The sequence below is a fragment of the Melitaea cinxia genome, chromosome 10 (genome assembly GCF_905220565.1).
Source record: "Melitaea cinxia chromosome 10, ilMelCinx1.1, whole genome shotgun sequence".
NCBI classification, from domain to species: Eukaryota; Metazoa; Arthropoda; class Insecta; order Lepidoptera; family Nymphalidae; genus Melitaea; species Melitaea cinxia.
The window spans coordinates 17,183,155-17,200,227 of record NC_059403.1 but is presented as its reverse complement, the minus strand read 5'-3'; the positions used below and the strand labels follow the sequence as shown (position 1 = coordinate 17,200,227).

Here is a 17,073-nt window from a genome sequence, read left to right as displayed (position 1 = left end):
ATTTTTGATATGATATTAAAAAATGTTTAGATTACTACATGTTATTTGATTGGGAACAAGACAAAGTATGGTCTATCTGATGGTATGCGAATACCGTGATTTATGGACGCTTGCAACACAAAAATTATAGCAAACGCATTCCCGACTCTACCATTGATTATCATCAGGGACTCTAGCTACCTTACACACCACAGGAATACAACAATACTTGAGAACAGAATTATTTGTCTGCAATCTTCTGGAAGGATGAGGTCCTCAGTCGGGTTGCTCCAGATTTTGATCGGGATATCTTATGCTATTTCCTACTTTGATAAACCTTTGTGAGGATATTTAGTTGATGAGGTTATTCCAGTGCTTCCACTGCTACTTCATACCAGAGTCCTTGGCCTCATATGATTTATTCTTTTGTACATCTTTACTGCTAGCAGTTTAAAATGGCTAGCCTTCGTATAGGTATTAAAAGTACTTATATAGATAATAATGACTTGATAACATATCGTACGTAAATAACAAGAGGTAGGTTAGGTTAGGCCAACCCGCCTACCCAGCGTGGTGACTATGGGCCAAACACATGAGTTCACGTTATTTTTGGCGTAAACTTGTGGAGGCCTATGTCCAGCAGTGGACTGTATAGGCTGTAATGATTGATTGATGATTGATTGAGGTTAGGTTAGTACCTACCTCCGCGATAAAGATAAACAAAATTATAAAAAATCGAGTTTGTTACTATGTAATGAATGTGTTGAAGTAAATAAATAAATTTCATAATGCTAACCTAATTATTAAAGGCTTAAATCGCTAAATGATCACTTGAATCTGTGAAATCAACTTTATTTCAATGGCATTTTAATAACAATAATAGATCAAATTCCACAGAGCATACGCAGAGCAGTTCATAGCGGTTTGTGACGAGAGCAGACACGCGGCCGAGCAACACGACTCGCTGGCCAGCAGCGCCACTGACTCCTCCAACTCGCAGCACTCACAACATTCGCAGTAACAGTAAAATATTTATACGTATAATCCAACCCTGTTACTAACGGCCAGTTTCAATATCATATCTGTCTATTTTTTGACGAAAACTAATTGTGTCAAAAATCTTATAGCTAGTGAACGAAACCACAGATTATTAAAACCGGTCGTAAGAAGTAAAGACTTGATAAAAAGGGTATAACAAAACATGGTAGGATAAGTAACGGAATAATGAATTTCTAAATTGCTTAGCGTAATGAGACTTCTAGAAACGACAATATAAATTAATGAAAATCTATCAACTAAGATCGAGTAATCATAATAATAATAATACGAGTAATCAAGGACATTTATTATAAGTCGTTAGTCTCGATAAGAATGTACATATTTAAAAAAAAATTTTTTTTCAAATATTTAATATCTATTTATTTCAAATTGATATTTAAGTGAATTTTTTTCATTTAAAATGTTAATTCAATATAATAATAAAATTAAATTGAAAAAATTTGTATAGGAAAATAAATTGGATTATTATAATTATTAATAAATTATAATTATGTTATTAAGTATTTTGTAGATATCGCGCCAACAAAATGTATTCCGCTTATTTTTATTTATTCTGTAATATTTTTCTTAGTGTTTTATAAGAATTTTCGCTTCTGTATATCAACAACAACTTGTATTAAGCGTAATTATTTTATAAGTTAACATAATGATAAAGAGTATTGTACCAAACTAAACGGGATAGCTTTATATTAGTTGTAAGATATACTAATTCACTCAAATATTACTAATTATGCACAGTACTAAACAAAAAATTTCCAAATATTATTCATGGAATTTAATATCCTGTGTGTTATATTATCTGCGAAAAAAAAAACCGTTTAAAAATGTATAATCTACATTATTATAAGCTGATCACACAGTTTTGGTTTTCATGCATTGAAGCAATTGAAGGGTATTAAAGTTTCAAATGTACACGTATCTTTTATCTAAAGGCCGTAGTAACGCGCCCACATCTCTAATGTCGCAGATAGATATCCGGCAAAACTTAATATTAGTTGATGATGTCCGCTCGTTTACTCAACATTTTATATAAAAAGTTCAAGTTAATTACATATGAAATTCGTTTTACGTAAATGGCCGATTTTTTCGAAAACTAAATTTTTACTTAGTTACAGAAAAAGAAAACACAAATTATTTATCTAACTGTACTCCGCGATCAGCTTCAAAAACCTTTCAAAATAAATCTAAAGTTAAAACCTAAAAAGATTTTGATTTGTTTTGGTAAGAAGTTCTCAAATATGAAAAATCTTCAGTTTAAATTCTAAAGTATTCTCCATAAAATTGTTATTTATATGAAAATTATAATTGATATTAACTATGGGGTTTCATGGATAACGGTCACGATCAAACATTAACCCACCCTTACTAACGAGATAATGTAAATTTGTTCTTTGTCGTCAAATATCTGTGTTATTCCATACTTTAAGTTACTTTTTTAACTAGTTCTAGACAACGCGTAAATATAAAACATTTTACTTGACCAATTAAAAACCGAAATTCGGTATAATTTTTATCAACTCGAGTCGTGGTACATACTTTATCAAAATGGGACAAAGCAGGAAATATCCAGCTCAAAATTTGGAATATCCCAAAATATTTAATGAATTAAAATTATTAGAATACAAAAAGAAAGACAAAACCAGGAACAAAGTGTTTTATAGCTACGTATATAGTAAGTATATTACTTGTAAAATGTATATTTGAAATCAAGTCCAATGTACCTAACCGGTGCCAAATTATCGTCGACTGCGACACTATTGGTTTGTAAATAACACATCTAAAATTGCTCAATTCGCGTTATTTAACTTAGCTCGTAAATAAATCGGGCTGTTTATGTTGAGACTTTCAAATGCACTGATCGCTCCATTCACTTATAGTAAAACATATATTTCATAATTTTACCGCCCTACTAATATAAGCAATCATTGAAAAAGAAATGTGGTGACCATTGCCAACAAATGATTCTACTTAAATTCAATTTTCGTGAGCCAAAAGTGTTACCTAGTTCAGTTCATTGAGTATTCAAATTAAGGATCTTTATTCTTGTATTTAATGTGACAAAAGTCGCGTTCAGTTAAATGTTCGTGGAATGTAAATTACACTTGCAACATTTTATTTGTTAGGTTGGTATGATTTATTTGCATTGTAAAGGAAGATATATAATGTACTATAATATAAGAGAAATGATTCACAAGACAGTGCACGAGATTGTTTTAATGTGAATACGCCTTTTAACTCTAGGTATAAAAATCTATTAATCACTTATCACTTACATTTCCGTTACCATTTATTTTATTTCGTAACACATTTCATTATATTTCAATCGTTTTATTTCAATTGTAACTGTATTTTAAAGCGAGGCGTATATTGAGATTAATTAGTTTAAGATTTATTGTAAATATAAATATTAGATCTAAAGAATTATGAGATTTGTAACTCAATAAAAAATTAAAGGAAGTAACGTTTACGAATTTGTCGTCACAAAGTACACTGTATTAGGCGAGTGTTACTAAAATTAATTCAAAAAACTGAAAAAAAAATCCAGTTAGCTTAAAAGAAACCCCTTTGACTTATCCATTAACGTTGTAATTACTATTTACTGATTATAATGTAAAGCTATAAAATCTCGTATCACGCGAATTATACATTGTCGTTTCGAACGTAACAGTGAGAACGTGACAAAAAAAACATCAAAAATATTTCATGACATTGTCGACACGACGACGCTTTCGTGACGATAAACTCGTAAATTTACATCCCGCTTTAATGATTGGAGGGAAATTGTCAATTCAATGTTTTTTCCTGAGTTTCAAAAGTCAGTCTTGTAATAATTTAATTTTTTAGCCTTTCGTAATTTTATTTTTTTATGTATATTAAGGAAATTATTTAATGTGGAATTTACTGCTTGTAAGGTAAATAAATACATTTTTCTATTAGTTTTATCTTTTATTTCTTGTTAATACATATTGTTATTTTATTTTGTCACTCTTCATTATTCAAATATCTGACTATTTTTTTTTTATGTCACTAGTTCGGCAAACAAGCGTACGGCTCACCTGATGGTAAGCGAATACCGTAGCTTATAGACGCCTACAATACCAGAAGCATCGCAAGCGCGTTGCCGACCCAATCCCCAATCCCTCCCAGGAGCTCTGGTCACCTTACTCACCAACAGGAACACAATACTGCTTGAAAACAGTATTATTTTGCTGTGATCTTCTGTAAGGTCGAGGTACTACCCAGTCGGGCTGCTCCATATTTTGAGCAGGAAATTCCTGCTGTGCCCTACCTCAGTTAAAAAGGGTAGGTATAATAGGTATCTACTTAATACTATAAAAGTGTGTGTGTAAATAAGTACGCACGTAAGAAGTTATACTTCATTGGCTAGCTAACTTCACACCATCAGGTGAGCCGTACGCTTGTTTGCCGACCTGGTGATATAAAAAAAAAACTCTTGCATATATTTTATTATTATAACGAATATGAGGAGGTCAACTCAGCGTTTTCCTGAAGAGTGTCCTAGGCGACAACACAGTGTTTGTCTGACATTGTCTAAATCATCTCGAAAAGACGGACTAAGGCCAATGAGTGAGTGAGTAAGAAATATAAATTAAAAATAGTATAAACTTGACTAATTTACATTTCCGGAATAAAGCTTAAGCACGCTCTTGGTCGTGTTAATTAACGCCCCTGCTGAAAGTTCCAAATAAAAAACAAGATAGGTATATCTGGATCCAGATACCCCAGATAAAAACAAATAAAAATTGTGTGAATATTATATAAAAATTTTGGAATCTCTGTTTCAAACACACAACAGCTTACAATAACTTCCCATTCAATCATTGTTTTTTTATTTGGAACTTTCAGCGGGGGTATCATGTTGAGGCCTCACACTTTACCACAGAATTGCCATTATATTTTGTCAGCCGTTTTGGAGGTACGGTCGGTGGTTACGGTGAAGGAAATGGTTCTCAATTCTATTATATATTTTTTGAACATCAGCATCCCTAATTTGTTAAAATCCCCTGCACGGACATGTTATATTACACACTTTTGCTAATTCACCTCAATTAGGCCAGTAAAAATTCCCGTTTTTTTGGTCTATCAGGCACTAAATTTTCGATCCATTTTTTTGTAAGTTTTAAGATCACTTACTGAGCAAAAACCACAAAATCCTGACAAGTATGCGCGAAGCGACGTATAATATGGTATGGTAAGTGGTTATTGCTGTAAAGAATATAGCCACTCCCTCCCATCCCGTGGGTGTCGTAAGAGGCGACTAAGGGATAACACAGTTCCACTACCACCTGGGAACTTAAACAGTCGATCGATGGCGGTGTAACAATCCAACTGCCAGCTTAAATAACACAGTCTTCGACGCGACAAAAGCCAGCCCTGCGGTCACCAACCCACCTGCACAGCGTGGTGACCATGGACAGCACACGTGAGTTCACGCCATTGTTAGCGTGAACTTGTGGAGGCCTATGTCCAGCAGTGGACTGCGATAGACTGAAGTGTGTGTGTGCGTGTGTGATTCAATAAAAAGACCCATTTTTAAAGAAAGAACTTTATTTAAATAACACGAAGCAGTTATACAGCGTCATCAGCTAGAACTCGTTGTCGCTGAGCGCGGAGGCACGGCCGGGCATCGCGCTGGCCAGCCGCAGCTCGCTCTCGGAGGAGCTGGCCAGCGAGCCCGCCGAGCGGGGCGCCGTCTCTGCGGCCGGGCCTGGAGCACGCGTTTGTTTACGTATATAGTGTCATTAGCTGGAACTCGGAGGAGCTGGCCAGCGAGCCGGCCGAGCGCGGCGCCGGCTCCGCGGCCGGGCTTGGAGCACGCGTTTGTTTATTGAAGTTAAACTCATTGGAACGAAGCTCCTTATTGAACGTTGTGGAGGGGTACCCTAACCGGCAAAAACGTCCGTAACGTTAAAGAAAAGCGTAAGATTATATGAGATATATATATATATATATATATATATATATATATATATATAGTTGCGCCGCGTTGGCGCAATGGTTACAGTCATGGATTCTACGTGTTACGTTGGCGAACATTTGTATTGGCCATACAGGTGTTTGCCGTGGTCTGGGTGTTTGTGCAGTCCTTGTGGGTTTCCCCAACGTGCCTCGGAGAGCACGTTAAAACACGTCGGTCCCAGTTGTAATCATGTACACCTGATAGCGATCGTTACTCGTAGTAGGGAATATATCCGCCAACCCGCATTAGAGCAGCGTAGTGGATTAAGCTCTGATCCTTCTCCTACATGGAGAAAGAGGCCTATGCCCAGTAGTGGGATATTACAGGCTGAAGCGTATATATATAGTGTATATGTGATGGCTACACAGTGTCTAATGTATAGTCTACGTAAAAGTAGTTTTATTTTTATCCATAAAAAAAAAATCATAATAAAAAATGTGTACCCGAATTATTATTTTCTTTATACCTCGAATAGAACTTGAACTTAATATTATATAATAAGGAACTTCGTTCCTTATACTATCTGGATATACTATCTAGTGTCCCACGACACCACACGGTTTTTTGTTATACGGTTATGGTCTATGGTCGATGTAAAGTACCCGAAACGTCGGGCAACTAAAAACAAAATAAAACGCAATAAAATTCGAAAAAGTTGTTTCATTATAATGAAGTAAAACTTCTTTACGCACTCTTGACTTGACGAGTATGCTGGTGAATGTAGGAGATGGTTATGAAAAGTGTGATCGGGCATGGTAAATGGAAGTTAAGAGGGGGATATAAGTTAGTAGTGACTATGGGCAAAACACATGAGTTCACGTTATTTTTGGCGTAAACTTGCGGAGGCCTATGTCCAGCAGTGGACTGTATAGGCTGTAATGATAATGATAATGATAAGTTAGTGAAGATAGAAAGTACGGCTCATTTGATGGTAAGCGATACGGTAGCCTATAGACGCCTTCAACACTACAAGCATCGCTAACGCGTTGCCGACCCCACCCCCAATCCCCTCCAGTAGCTCTTGGCCTTGCTCACCACAGGAACACACTGCTTAAAAGCAGTATCATTTAGCTGTGATCTTCTGTAAGGTCGAGGTCGCCAGATCGGGCTCCAGATTTTGAGCAGGATATTTCCTGCTGAGTCCAACAGTTGAGTTCAGTCTGAGTATATGTTTTCGAACTCCTAACACAGAGTATATCTAGTGATTGGTTATAGTTCAACTTCACTCATCATCATCACTTCAGCCTAATATAGTCCACTGCTGGCCATAGGCCGCACAAGTTCGCGCCAAAAATGGAGTGAGCTCATGTGTTTTGCCGATAGTCACCACGCTGGGCAGGCGGGTTGGTGACCGCAGGGCTGGCTTTGTCGTCGTCTAGTTCAACTTACGCTGTATGAGGTCTGCGTAGTCATCAGCACCGGCGATGGTACGTGTGGCAGGTCGGGGACGAGACCAGCGACCACCGCCAGAACCTGGAACACCGGCTTTATACAATCCCATGCTTGCATACAAAACTCAATTGTGCCACTTTAGCATTCTAATTGCAATACTTTTTCGATTGTTCAACATTCATGTTTAAGTAAAATACTGCTTCTATATTTATAATCAACACAGATATCACATAACTTATATTTTTATTGACAGTCCCTTTTTGAACAAGTAGGTCAGCAAACAAGCGCACGGCTCACCTCGTGGTAAACGATTACCGTAGAGATGAGCATTTTTGGCGCGAATTTATGTAAGCCTATATCCAGCAGTGGACTGCGAAAGGCTGAAGCAATGAAGGTCCTTTTAAATGCTATTTGAATAGAGATATTTCTAATTTTGATTTTAAATGTCCAATCACCATAAATCTGCTCATCTGATAAGTCAGTATCGGAGCTGGAGCCGTCGAGGTCTTCTAACGATTCGCGTGTTTGCATGCTACCAAACGCCTGCCTCGCATCCGGACCTGTGCCTGAAACAAAGTAAGTAACAATGAAAGATATTAGGTACATAAAAAAACGACCGTGCTTTAGACCACACGACTGAAGTAAAACTTGTTTATAGTCTATTTCACGTAGGATGGGTACGGTGACACATGTCAAATTGACTCTATAGTGAGGTGACCATGGCATAATTAATTGATGTAATTCGATTATCGAGTACAAATGCGGTTAACATTTAATCCATTATATAAAAAAAAAAATTTAACTGCTTATTAAAAATTAATCATCGCTATAGTGAATAAATAATATTTTAAGAGTGGTGTTAAACGCGAGAAATGAGCTATCGACAAACCCATTAACACAGCTCACGTGGCAAATTATTAGTCGTTCGCCTTTACCCTCCGGTACTTTAGTCGAAGAATGAGCAGTGTCGTCTGTCCATGCACTTTACCAACAGTGTGATTGGCGTTCAACCATGTCTAGTCAAGGAATACTACGTTGTTTCAATCCGTAATGTTTTTCGCCTTTTCTAAGAATGTCACAAAGTTTTCACGCACTTTTCCGTTTGTTAACTTTTTTTTTATTTTATGGAAATCCAATTTGATTTAAAAGTCGCCATAACGATGTCACACTTCCATTAAATAATTTAGCACCTTTCAAAGACATTAATTATTGTGAAACTGTGGGCAACTCATTTCTCCGCTAACAATCATATTCAACCTCAACGACCAAACATTTATTTCCTTTGCCTCTTTTTGAGAGTCGATAACTTATTATCTTCCATATTGGTGTCACCATACTTTTCTTTACTTATTTTTGACACTAAGCTGTGTGGCTACGGCAATAAAGAATATAGCCACCAGCGTCTCTTCCCGTGGGTGTCGTAGGAGGCGACTAAGGGATAACACAGTTCCACTACCACCTTGAAACTTATAAAGCCGACCGATAGCGGGATAACCATTCAACTGCTGGCTTTGAAATACACAGGCCGAAGACGGGCAACAGCGTCTTCAGTGCGACAAAGCCGGCCCTGCGGTCACCAACCTGCCCAGCGTGGTGACTATAGGCAACACACATGAGTTCACGCCATTTTTTGGCACGAGCTTGTGGAGGCCTATATCCAACAGTGGACTGCGATAGGCTGAAGTAATTTTTGACACTGTATTACGCCTAATTTCAAGTGCCTGTGCAACTCGATCCACTATGTGGTTGACAGATAATAATGGACCGCTATTTTCTCACTCCCATTCAAAGTATTCCCGAAAACGGACAACCAATTGACCGTTTGAAATGGTCTTCTTTTGTTCTTTTCGACATTTTACAGAACAGAACACACACACAAAATGAATAACTAAAAAAAATAATATCAGAACTTAACAACAATAAAACAGCAACAAATACAACTATAGCAACTGGCAAAACCAAAACACGGGAAGCATACAAGAGACAGAAAGTACTGATTGAGATATCTCGAGTCAGTGAGATGACGCGATTCACAAGATGCCCGTTACGATTATTTATTTTAGCCGATTACTACGTGACAATCCCTATCATTAAACGTTTCGTTTCATGCCTGTAATTTTAAGTTATCATTTTTTCTGTACCTTTTTTATTTTGTTTAAATGTAAAAACGCATATATAAATACAATTTCAATCTAATCAAGCATTATTATTTGCTTTGGAAACTAATTGGTGATTTTTAAAAATGTATATTTATCCGATTTGTTGAAAATAGTGAGCGTGTATTGGAACATATCAAATGTCACCGTACCCATCCTATGTGAAATAGATTATAGTTACCCCTAAAGTAATACTAAACGTAACTCTCTCTCTTTCAATCTTCACTAATATACCTCCCTCTCAACTTCCATTCGCCTCGCCCGATCACAATTTTCGCAACGCTCTCGTAACGCATTCACCAGCGTACTCCCCTAATCGAGCATGCGCAAAGAAGTTTTACTTCGAATAGAAGAATAGAAATATCTCATTAATGTACTAGAAATCGATAGTACAAAAGAATAATATATCAAAAACTTTTATCTGTTGGATACCGTCATTCATAAAATAGCGTTTCCCAAAACCGGTCAAACAGGTAAAGTATTTTAATAACTCTCATTGGTAGATATAAAAATTTGTTTATGGGTATTCGGTTTTTTTCCGGTCACCAACCCGCCTGTCCAGCGTGGTGACTATGGACAAAACACGAGTTCGTGCTATTTTTGGCTTGAACTTGTGGAGGCCTGTGTCCAGCAGTGGACTGTGATAGGCTGAAATAATGATGATGATGACGGTTTTCTTTCTACGCTCTCATACTAACGCAACAATAGAATCAATTTTAGAGTTATTATTGTTATCAAACCACGCGAAACGAATTAAGCTCGTAACAATTTACCAGCCGTCTTAATGCGGAGTCTTGTCCGAGGTCTGGTCGCCGGACGGGGCGCCTTCGAAGATTCCTTTCCTTCGTCACTGGAGTCCAAATCGTCTGAAAGATAAAGCCACATTAGTTTCCCAAATTCCACTTAAAAAGCCCTAATAAAATACGTTTTTGTATAAGAGTGAAGGGGTTAGCCTAATTCTTAGTTTAAACTAAGGCTTGCTGTTCGCAATCAGAGCCCTCTTTCTCCATGTAGGAGAAGGATTGGAGCTTAATCCACGACGCCGCTCTTCTGCGGATTAGCGGATATATACTCTACTATGAGTAAAGATCGTTATCAAGAGTCTGATAACAACCGGGGCTGACGAAGAGACCTATAAGACCAGACATCAAAACCGGAAAGAAATATTTGTTCAAATACAAATATCCATCCAGAGCGGGAATCGATCCTGCAAACAATCGGTGTTTTAGGAATCTACTCGCACCACTACACCAGAGCGACTTGCGGTTCATGACAGTTTATTTTACCACTATTGCATATATTGCATCACCACATAGATGATTAGGGGTAACACAAGTATAATATAAGTATACAAATGATTGACCAGATTCGCTCAGTTTCCCGAGGACATCCTCGGCTTCATATTTGTGAATCAACTGCATAATCGCCGCCTGCTGTTCCTCAGCAGCCTGAAAAAGTTAAATTATGTGTCATCATTGTAAATAACACAATATTAGTATTTCGCATCGCCCAGCCAGTAGCTCCATCCCCTACATACGACCAAAGTCCCCAAAAAACGAGTATGCTTGGTCTCAGTCTACCACCCAACTAATGTACAAAAACAGCACTACGGTCTACAGTAATATACGAAACGTAACTCTCCTCCTCTCCTTGTATCTTCACTAACTTAAATCTCCCTCTTAATTTACGTTCACCTCGCCCAAACACACATTTCGTAACTCTGTCCTCACGCATTCCCCAGCTTTTGTCTCAAATAAATGTCTTTCTTTCTTTCTTTCTTTCTTATTTTCCAAGTCAAACGTTCGTAAAGAAGTTTACCTCTGCCTGAGCAGTTTCCAGCAGACTGAGCTGGTGTTTGAGCGCTTCGACACAGCGGTAGCGGAGAACGTACTGGTCCCATAGCTGTTCTATCTCACCCTCCAGGTTTGTCAGCTCGCCTTGATACGCAGGTCTAAAATTGAAAATCCGATATAATACTAGCTATGAACCGTAGTATCTGTGTAAGTTGCAAACTTGTGAGAAAAATAGTCATGTGCTATAGATACCTATCCCAAAATTTCGAACCAGTAAGGAACACCTAATCTCATATTAAGCCTTATATTAGATAGTTAAACGCCTGACCGTTCGTATCAGTTCTTAACCCACTGAAACGTGCATATAACAAAATGTTAAATTTGAAAATACTTTTTCTAACTTTCCAGTAAATCAACTAAATTTAATTTGGGTTAGGGTGAAAATACTCTAAGTCAGTCAGTCAGTTAGGTCAACTTATCGACGTCTACTGCTAGACATAGGCCTCCTCAAATTCGCACCAGACATCCTAGTTACAAGGGTCCGGTACCCTTGTACTCTAAGTAAGAAGGGTATCGGACCCTTGTAACTGGGATGTCTGGTGCTCAAACTGAGGTAGGGCACAGCAGGAATTTCCTGCTCAAAATATGGAGCAGCCCGACTGGGGTAGTACCTCGACCTTACAGAAGATCACAGCTAAATAATACTGTTTTCAAGCAGTATTGTGTTCCCGTTGGTGAGTAAGGTGACCAGAGCTCCTGGGGGGATTGGGGATTGGGTCGGCAACGCGCTTGAGATGCTTCTGGTGTTGCAGGCGTCTATAAGCTACGGTAATCGCTTACCATCAGGTGAGCCGTACGCTTGTTTGCCGACCTAGTGACATAAAAAAAAAGTTATATTGAACTACTTCTAGACAATGGAAAGTTTTACGTAAATAAGTTAAATCAATCATAGTCTTCGCTTTGCTTACTTGATCTTCTGCACCGTGTGCAGTCTTTTCTCTGCCCTTTGCAATTCAGCTCTCCGTCTTTCCAACTTCGCGTCTAAGGCTGCCTCACTGGAGGCCACATTGTCTATCTGCTCTCTAACAGCTGCCACTTGACCAGCCAGTGATTCGACAGCGCGATTGAGAGCTGCCTCTAATGAGGACATGTCCAGTTGACGAGATAGTGCCTTGTCACGTTGGTCCTGGCGAGAAGACGAGTGTGCTTTAGACCACACGACTGAAGTAAAACTTTTCACCATTACAAACTTATATCTCTTCACACACTTTATTATACATTTCGTAATGGTCTCGTTACGAAGTCACCACCTTACTCTCCAAGTCAAGCGTGCGTTAAGAAGTTTTACAACAAAAATAAAATAAGGATATACAATGGGGTTGAATTTAGACACAGAAATATGCGGCATGTAAAATTTTAAAAACCCATAACAAAATATCGTGTTCAATAAAAATTATGATTAAACAACTATATATTAGCAAGGATATTATGTATTATACGAAATAATTATAACAATATAACTAATAACTTTTTTAAAGTTAACTTTTTAAAAGCCTATAGTCGTTACATAACAAAACTTACTTACAAATAGTACAATTTTGACCCTTTTGCGCCAAATAATTGGAAACTGTTAGCTATAATTTAAAATGTTTTTATTTTAAGGCTCTAACCAGTAGAATTTTATCTACATATCACTATTTAGGTACTGTAATTAAGACTGCTTTAATAAAAACGACATCTAGAACAACGGTCTTTAAAGATGAGCCTCGAATCTGTAGAAATACTTGGAACCATTTTTCGTACCTTATTTTCAGGCTCCTTAGCCAACAGATCGTATAGAAATGCTCCTTGAGCGGTGATGTCTGTGGCCAAACTTCGAGCTTGCTTTATTTCACCCACCTTTGAATAAAACAATTGCTTAATAGTCAACAAGATCTTGGGAAAATCTTTATGTTAATGTAAAACCAGTTGTGGCCAACAGTTTTACACGACGACGAACGAAGAAACGATTTTGGAATTGTCTCAACATAAATTTAAATTTTTTTATTAAAAATAATAATTGATAAAGCTTATTACTCGGTGCAGGATTACATAGTTGATAAAGATGTGTGGACTTAGTGACGCTGTATTTCATGCAACATGTTACTAATTTTGTACTAAAACACAGTTTATATATTATTTTTCAAAAGAGTAACTGCGGAGTTTCTTGCCGATTCTTCTCTGCAGAATCTACATTCCGAATCGGTGGTAGCTTTTCTTCTACAAATATAATAATTAATTTTTAAAGTTTTAATTTGTAAAATGACGATTCTAAAGTGTTCCTGGAGCCTATTTGAATTAAGCTGTTTTTGATTTTGATTTGACAGCCTTGGGCTTTTCTATTAGCAATATTAATAGCGTTAAGTTTAATCTGGACTTATTTTCCAACTATAACTCTTCATACCACATAAATACACTGTAAACGATTAAGCTAATTCAGATTGAAAGACGTGATACGGGATACAGTGAGATTTGTATAAGAACTGTGCCGTACTTACCCGGCTAGTAATATCATACATCAGTGGATTGGAATCATTGAAACTATCATCTTGATTGGGCGTCTCGAGGGCCGATCGTAAGAGAGTTGCCACTTTGAGAAGTTCACGCACAGCCCAACCGTCTGCGCCATAGATCTTTTTACCGTTTAGTTTGAGATTTGCTCGAGAATGCTGAAATAATAATAAAAAAACGAGTATGCTTTATAACATACAACTAAAGTAAAACTTCTAAAGAAGTTCGCGTTAATAGGCCTGCACTGTGTCTTAGATATACGAAACGTAACTGGCTATAAGAGAAAAAGAAAATGCGTTCGCGCACCTCTCTATCTTGCTGCATTCGCCTTGGCTGATCACACTTTTCGTAACGCTCTCGTCACGCATTCATTAGATTACTCCCCAAGTCAAGCGTGCGTAAAGATGTGTTACTTCCAAAATATTACTAATTAAACTAAGTAAGAATAATGTCCGCCAACCCGCATTGGAGCAGCGTGGTGGATTAAGCTCCGATCCTTCACCTATATGGGGAAAGAGGCCTATGCCCAGTAGTGGGATATTACAGGCTGAAGCGTAAGAATAATGTTGTACCAATGTTCAACAGCTATATTTTGTAATGGCATAGATATATGCCACGTAGGTCGGAATACCGAGCGTCCTCAAAAATTTGTTACGACGTCGTAATGATGTCCAAAACTTATTCCATATTTTTATTACGTAAAACAAAATTCACGGGCTAATTGTTAGGTAATAACCTTATATTATGCTTATCCGCCTGCACTTTATACGAATCTTTGGGTCAGCAGTCTTAAGGTTGCCTTCAAAATATAGGACGTGATCCGAGGCAGATATTTATTCAATCCTAATATCATGTAAATGAAGCTTTTACGATTTCTACTACATTCAATAATCAGGAACACGCATACTAGTGCAACCCTATGGAAGAAATCTCATAAAACATGGACAAAAGCAGACCAAATTCTCATACATCGATGAGAGTCTATGAGATCTGATAGATTCTTATAACATCTGTCTAAACGCAATGTACCTACTTAGTAATAAAAAAACGCGAGTAAATTTCTTAAGCTCAATCCAACTTACGTCTCCCACTCAACTTACGTTCGCCTCGCCCGATCACACTTTTCATAACGCTCTCTTTACGCATTCACCGGCTTACGTAAATCAGGCCCAAGTCAGGCGTGCTTAAATAAGTTCTACTTCAACAAAGTAGATTATTAAAGATGAACTAACAAACAATTCTACAGCATGGGTGACCATAGCAACCCTCTGTTCAACGGATTCCTTGCCGCCAGCCAGCGAGGCGTCCGGTTCAATTCTCTCCGCAAGCCATTTTAGACAGGACTCGACCAGGTCCCAGTTAGGGTTGCGAAAACTGTCCAAAGATATCTGATGAGGAAAACCAAGAGCTCGCATCGCTTCGCTGAAATCTTCAAAATATATCTTCATTAATTCTAACAGATAGTTACAAAAATTTAGGGATTTTTTTATTTTCTTTTTAATTTTCCATTGATTATAAAAAGAATTATTTGGTATATTGGTAAAATAATGTTTGGTAAAATATGAATGTCGAAGGACGAAGAGCGATCGGCAGACCAAAAAAGCGATGGATGGATTGTGTGAGTGAGGATATGAGAAAGAAAGGAGTAAGCGCTGAAGTGACGAATAATAGAGAGGAATGGAATAGGAACACATTTTGTGCCGACCCTACATAAGTGGGATAAGGGCAGGGAGATGATGATGATGATATAAAAAGAACAATAATAATCCAGATAGCAAAATGAAGTTTTAGGTCAGTCAGATCCTACGTCTGAAAGACTTTTTTATAAGATTTCCTCAAAAAATTTGAATGCGCCACCTAACGTAGGATTTCAGATCTCATCAAAAAGACCTCTCAAAAAGCTCTTTTTTCTGAACTTGCAAAAATGAACACTGAGGTAAAAAGATACAGTAATACCCCGCCCGGACTTACGCGATAGGTGGGACTGAGCGCTATCCGCATAAGTCGAATTCGCGTAAGTCGGGGTACAGTTTTGCATATAAAGACATACAAAGTATGTTTAATTGGGACTGGAGACTAAATAATAATTTAGGAAATAATTAGAATTAGAAAAAATTCTAGATAATATGATGATAAATTTTTATTTTTGCATCGTAGTCTTTAATAATGTTAAGTTTAAACTCCAAAGATAATGGTTTTCTCTTCTTGTTTAAAGCAAAAGTCGGTTCTACTTCGTTTGGATGCTATAGTTGTACTTCGTAAATATCTCAGGTCGTCGCACAACGCACAAAAAAACACAAAATCGTAACTTATGTACCTACGCGCCGATTCCGCACTACATGTCTGTGCCTGTTGTAAACTGAACGAATAATAATGCGGGTGGGGGGAGTCAGAAACAAACGCCGCCGCTTGACTTTGACTGCGCGGCGTTCAAACAAAAAACGAATAGACGAGAAAATTAAATCGCGTAACTCCGAATTCGCGTAAGTCGAGGTGGCGTAAGTCGGGGTATTACTGTATTGAATTCTGTGAATTTTTAGTTCATAAATATGAAATAAGTAAGACATCATGTTAGAACTGTATAAGAGGTCTATTAAGAGGTCATACTGACATATTTATGATTTGGACGCTGACTGGAAAAGTTTAAGTATTTAGAATGAAATGAAGTAGTGTTTTATTATTAGTTACAGTAATATTACTCACTTCTTAAATCCCTGTAAGACATTTTCAAATTTATTTTAAAATTTTACGTATTATATGTATTTAATCAATTAAACAGGATCCATTGACTCGAAATACAAAAGGACATTACTGGAGCTTTGTTTGTGAATCCGTTTCTATGGTGATAATGAGGGTAAAAATATTATTTTTGACAAATGGCGGAAAAAAAACTTGGTATGTGTTGCCAATATAAATTACATTATAATACACATTTTATTCTTTAAGGTATTATTTTGACTGATTTAATATGTAATTTATTAATGAATACGAGTGATTGTTATAACATTCAAGGCCATCGAAAGGCTATCCCCGGCCGCGCCCGGGAGCTTTGGCTACTTTACTCATCATTGAAACACAACATTACTTAGCTTACTATTAATTGCCTTTGATCTTCTTAAGAGTTATGGTACCCCCTCCCCCCACTAAAGCTTCTACAAGTTTG

General features: G+C 37.3%; 2 protein-coding genes across 2 annotated transcripts in view; one reads left to right on the top strand and one right to left on the bottom strand.

Moving 5' to 3' along the window:
• The window catches only part of LOC123657028, a 72,566-nt gene extending 71,291 nt beyond the window's left edge, over positions 1-1,275 (top strand). The window contains exon 7 of the mRNA XM_045592629.1: positions 877-1,275. Coding sequence (XP_045448585.1) covers positions 877-1,000 — 124 coding nt within the window. The 3' untranslated portion in view covers positions 1,001-1,275. The remainder of the gene's footprint in view (positions 1-876) is intronic.
• A 4,314-nt stretch (positions 1,276-5,589) lies between these two features.
• Positions 5,590-16,635, bottom strand: LOC123657492 (clusterin-associated protein 1). Its single transcript, XM_045593034.1, has 11 exons — positions 16,614-16,635; positions 15,143-15,339; positions 13,898-14,068; positions 13,164-13,259; positions 12,329-12,546; positions 11,386-11,518; positions 10,931-11,015; positions 10,341-10,433; positions 7,867-7,977; positions 7,409-7,492; positions 5,590-5,767 (listed from the first exon to the last, which is right to left on the bottom strand). The coding sequence occupies exons 1-11, from the start codon at positions 16,633-16,635 to the stop codon at positions 5,646-5,648; spliced, it is 1,332 nt and encodes a 443-aa protein (XP_045448990.1). The 3' UTR covers positions 5,590-5,645.
• Between the last annotated feature and the right edge of the window lie 438 nt (positions 16,636-17,073).